General features: G+C 38.3%; 1 protein-coding gene across 1 annotated transcript in view; it reads right to left on the bottom strand.

Moving 5' to 3' along the window:
• Window positions 1–4,587, bottom strand: part of LOC135213383 (uncharacterized) — a 23,167-nt gene extending 18,580 nt beyond the window's left edge. Inside the window, exon 1 of the mRNA XM_064247359.1 lies at window positions 2,029–4,587. Coding sequence (XP_064103429.1) covers window positions 2,029–4,480 — 2,452 coding nt within the window. The 5' untranslated portion in view covers window positions 4,481–4,587. The remainder of the gene's footprint in view (window positions 1–2,028) is intronic.
• Window positions 4,588–5,000: the final 413 nt, after the last annotated feature.

The raw sequence follows: 5,000 nt of genomic DNA, 5'->3' as shown, positions 1-5,000 counted from the left end.
TGTTCCCAGGCCATTCAATGGCCTCTTGTAAATAAATGTATGTAAAGTAATTAGCTGAGTTTCCTGGCGACCTCTTTCTCTAAAAATAATAATACCAAAACCCCCCTTTTTTAAGGTAAGTTAAAATCCAGTTACTTTGCATTTCCATATAATATTTTCCGTTTAAGTATTCGGCTTATACGAGGCCCCGATACGTAACAATATATATATGTAAGTGTTTACATATATATATATATGTGGAATATATGTGTTATTCCATATATAAAAACTAAAACTATGACAGTAATTAAAACCAGTGACCCAAGAGGTCAACCAGTTTGCTTGCAGGAGTGTGATCGGACCAGATAAGATAATGTAGGCTAAGCCGTGATGTGTTGTATCAGTCAGTGTCTGGTTTGTCGTCATCTGTGGTCATCAAATCTATTGTTTTGTAAACTGTAGACAAAGCTTTCTGCTTGAGAAACCACATTATCCTATAACCCAGAACGGCCTACGCGACTTGTAATCTATGTCATCTGTGGTGTATGTTCGTATGTCGAGCTATTGTCTGCTCACCTCTGGATTATTTGTAAAAACCAAATTGGTAGTCAGACTTCAGTTAGCCAGCTTCATTGCGGAAGGGACCATGATCCAATTTTATCTGATCTTCACAATGTAAAATTAGAAGAATACATCTATTTTTGTACTCAGTGTTTCAAGCACTAGAGCCTCATATCAGAAAGAAGATACTGAATGAACTTAGAATTATCATCGAAATTCAAGATACTCCAATGAGGATGGGAGTCATACCAACCGACCTTAGCGTAAATTATTGCAGGTGTTAATAACCTTACAGGGCGCCTCGTTATACAAGGTACAGCCCTACACACACACACACACACACACACACACACACACACACACACACATATATATATATATATATATATTATATATATATATATATATATATACATATATATATATATATATATATATATATATATATATATATATATATAGAAAGGATATAAACAATCAGGAGGAGATTAAAGTAAATATATCATGAAAAGTAGTTAAATTTCAATACTGTTATCATTATTATTAGAGAGAGAGAGAGAGATTATTTTTCAAGTCTTCCTTTCCCTCTCATATTACTACTTCTTCGTCTTCTCCTTCTCCTTCTTTTTCTTATACAATTCATTCTGCTCATACTGGAAGAGGAGAAGGAGATGGAGGAGGAAGGAGGAGGAGGAAAAGGAATAAGAGCATTTTCTTTCATGATGGTTGATTTTTGATGCTACCGATACCACCACCACCACTAATACTACCACACCAAAGTAGGTAATAATTTAAATCAGTGGAGCCTCTTCCTCCTCCTCCCTCTTCCCTGATTGTTGGAAACGTCCTGGTTATGACGTCGGCGATGAAACGCTACCCCCCGATAAGCGTTTCTAAACATTTTGTAACATGTCTGTAATTTCTTTGGTGGAGTCGCGAGAGAAAAGGGCCTCCTCAGTCTTTCTAAGTTTCTGGGTAGTTCACCATCCCAAAGAAGCACTTCTGTTGAATGAAACAAATTAGAGGAATTTTTGAGATATTATTATCATATTTATATCATACAGCAACAACAAAAAAATAATAATATAACTAAATAGAAAAACTGTTGCTCTTTCAAACTATATATATATATATATATAGTATATATATATATATATATATATATATATATATATATATATATATATATATATAGTGAAAGAGAGAAAAACTGACACATGCCGATGTATTTGCATAACTTTTTAAAATCTCTTCTCTGAAGAAACACGCAGTTTGATGACATTGGTACTTTCCTTTCATTACCTTTACTTCTTCTTCTTCTCTATGTATTAAATAACTCATGAGGAGATTATTACCAAAGTTGAAGAAGATGAAAAAGAAGAAGAAGCAAAGAGTGAATAAAAAACAAAAAGTTTTTTTATTATTTATGGCTGAAGGTTTTATTACTTTACAATTTAGGGAGTAAAGATTGAAGAAGTTCCTACTTACTTAATTCATCCATTGGAGACAAAACCTCCTCCTCTTCCTCCTGTCCTGGAAGTTGTGCGCACTCACTTAGATCCATAGTAAGACTAACCTTTGTATTAACATTATTATTAACAGCAGACTTCAGAGTTTCATTGAGTTGTGAAACTGTTACATTTGAATATTGAAATTTCAATTCAATCTCTTTGGGAATCAGTTTAGGCAGCAAGGATGGTAGAACATAAAGACTCTTGGGTTCTTCGAAACTTACTTTGTCCCTCATATGATTATGTCTCTTCATTTGTGACACAAGTGATTCCAAAACCTTATCGTCTAGTCTAGTTTCAATACATGGGTCCAGAAGAGCATCATGGGTATTAGAATATGGAAATATGTCTTTGAATAATTCACATGGTTCATTTTCATCAGAGAGGTAGAGGTTGTATGATACATAGAGTTCATGAATCTCATCTATTGTATCATAGAACACATCTCTCTCAGTACCGTTGAGTATTCCTGGTATGAAGGGAATCACTTCTGCGAATCCCGTAAATAACTGGTCTAGATCACTTCCATCCCAGAATTCTTTCGACCGCAGCACATCCAGGAGAATGTTTCCTCCTTGCGTCCTTCTATTTGATGTGACGATGTCATCGCAGATACTGCCTGCAGCTGCAAACTCCTGCTCACTTCTGTGTCTGTGGCAGTAGACATTGACAATGTCCAGATGCTTCTTTGTTTTCTTTATGGAGAAATAGGACGACATGATGGCATCAAAGTTCTGAAGTGTCTCTAGAGAACTAATCTCTCTTTTAAAGTTTCTTACATCTGCCTCGGAATATTCATATTTCCTCTCAAGGTAATGTTTCAGACACCATTCTCTGTACAGTACATCAAATTCCTCCAGCGATTCTTCAGAGATTCCTGTCTTGTCGGAGATTCTCTTGATCTTGTGCCTTCTCAGCTGTAAGTAGACTGATGTCCTGGTGCTCATTTCATCCCTTAGATCTGGACACTCAATGTAAAGGAGAACGAACAGGTTGAAATACAGTGGGGTTTGCAGGATGGCTCTAGTTCCAGTGTTCATTTCTTTTATTTTCTGAAGCAGCTCCTTTTTCATTTGCTCCTGCTGGGTGACATCATCTTTCAGCAGGTGGCCAATGAGCTTTTCTGTGAGCGATTTCATATCCTCTTCCTGAAGACCTGAAACTCTGAGGTTGATTCGGGAACGTTTTGCTTTGTTCACAATATTGGTTAGTCCCTCTGTGTTCCCTGGACGCGTCGTGACAACAAACTTCATCTTATTTGAATTCAGTTTTAAAAATTCTTGGAAGAGTTTTCTTGAATTCTTATTGGCCTCATCATAGCCATCACACAAGACTAAGCACTTTGAATCCAGGACTACCGATTTGACAAGGTCAAAGGGATATATAGCAACAGTTTGTGGAATCAAACTATACAGGTAGCCATCAAAGCTGTCGTGGTCATGATTCCTGAACTGCATGCAGAACAGAAATGGGAAGGAAGAGAGTTCTGGCACATCATTTGTGTTCTTGCACCATCCCTCTGCATAGGAACAAAGAATTGTGGTCTTTCCAGAACCTGCATCGCCAGATATAATCACAACTTCAGGGTCTTTTCCCATTGGGTCTTTAATGTTTAAGATTTCTTTTTGATTTACAATGATACTTTTATTGCCACGGGGACCTCTATTTAACTCCGGATCATCCGTCACTTGTAGAGGTACCATAATCTGTACTGGATCTGTAGTACCATGATCAGCAAGCCAGTCGTAGGGCAAAATCTGACAGAGGCGTTCATTAAGAGACCGGAGTTCTTTTGCAAATGATTCTTGGATCATCTCATAGACTTCACTTCCAAAGTCTCCTATTTCATCTTTAAACCTTTGTACATCCTGGGGGTTTGAGGGATCATATTTCTCACGGATCTTTTCAAGGAGCTTCGGAACAGCATTTCGGATCTCTGCATTAAGCTGGTCAGTGTCAGGACCATGAGATGGAAAGAGAGCCTTGATTTTCTCAAGAGTTTCCTCGAGTGTTGCTTGAAAGCCTCTGAGTTTACTTTCCAATTCTGGTCCTGACATTTGCGTCTCTTCATGGCTAACAAAGTTCCTCTCATCTTTGATCTTTTTTAGTAACCCTTTTAATTCATCCCCAGGGTCATTCACCCCCTTCTGCCAAAGAGCCTGGCAGATTTTGTTCATCAATGTGATGTCCAGATCTTCCGGAAGCTTCTCTGTGAGATTTCTGATGTCCTGGTCGTTGAAGGGACATCTCCTCCCTTGTAGTGGGACTTGGTTGTCGGTGAGAATCTCTCGGATGCTCCTGTGTTGTCCGTGGAGAAAGTGGAAGGTGTATATGAGGTGAACCACCTTCTTTCCGTACTTCCTCACAAATAGGCTCCGTCTTACATTTTGTAAATCATCGGAAGAAATAACAGGTGCTGAGGAAGCCATTTTGCAGAAGACTTCAAGAAGAGACAACCTGAGGAGAAGAAGAAAAGAATAAGAGCAGTTAAGATGAGGATATAGAATGAGAGCAACATCAGTAATAATGATAACAAGAGAAGCAGCAGTAACATCAGCTTTAACCTGACTCCTCAGAGACAGAGACAGAGACAGAGACAGAGAGAGAGAGAGAGAGAGAGAGAGAGAGAGACCCATTTCCCTTCAGCCAGGAAGCAGCACAAATGACCTCATCAGTTCCTCTTCTTGTGAGGCCTCACAGGACTCGTCTATTGTGGTGTCTGCTCCTTTCATTCGCTCATAATCATTTTCGTAATGGCTGCCCCCCTTGCCTGTCTGTCTACCTTATCTCGCAAACATTACTGCACATACACACATACACACACACACACACACACACACACCCAAACAAACACACACTCAAACAACTCAAACAGAGACACTCTACACACAATTAGGTAAAACAAGATTGATGGTCACATTCATAGTCTTGATACTAATTTTATAACAA

This window comes from Macrobrachium nipponense, chromosome 42 (genome assembly GCF_015104395.2).
Source record: "Macrobrachium nipponense isolate FS-2020 chromosome 42, ASM1510439v2, whole genome shotgun sequence".
In the NCBI taxonomy this organism is placed as follows: domain Eukaryota; kingdom Metazoa; phylum Arthropoda; class Malacostraca; order Decapoda; family Palaemonidae; genus Macrobrachium; species Macrobrachium nipponense.
Note: the sequence above shows the minus strand (reverse complement) of the source record. Positions and strands in the feature narration are given on the sequence as shown.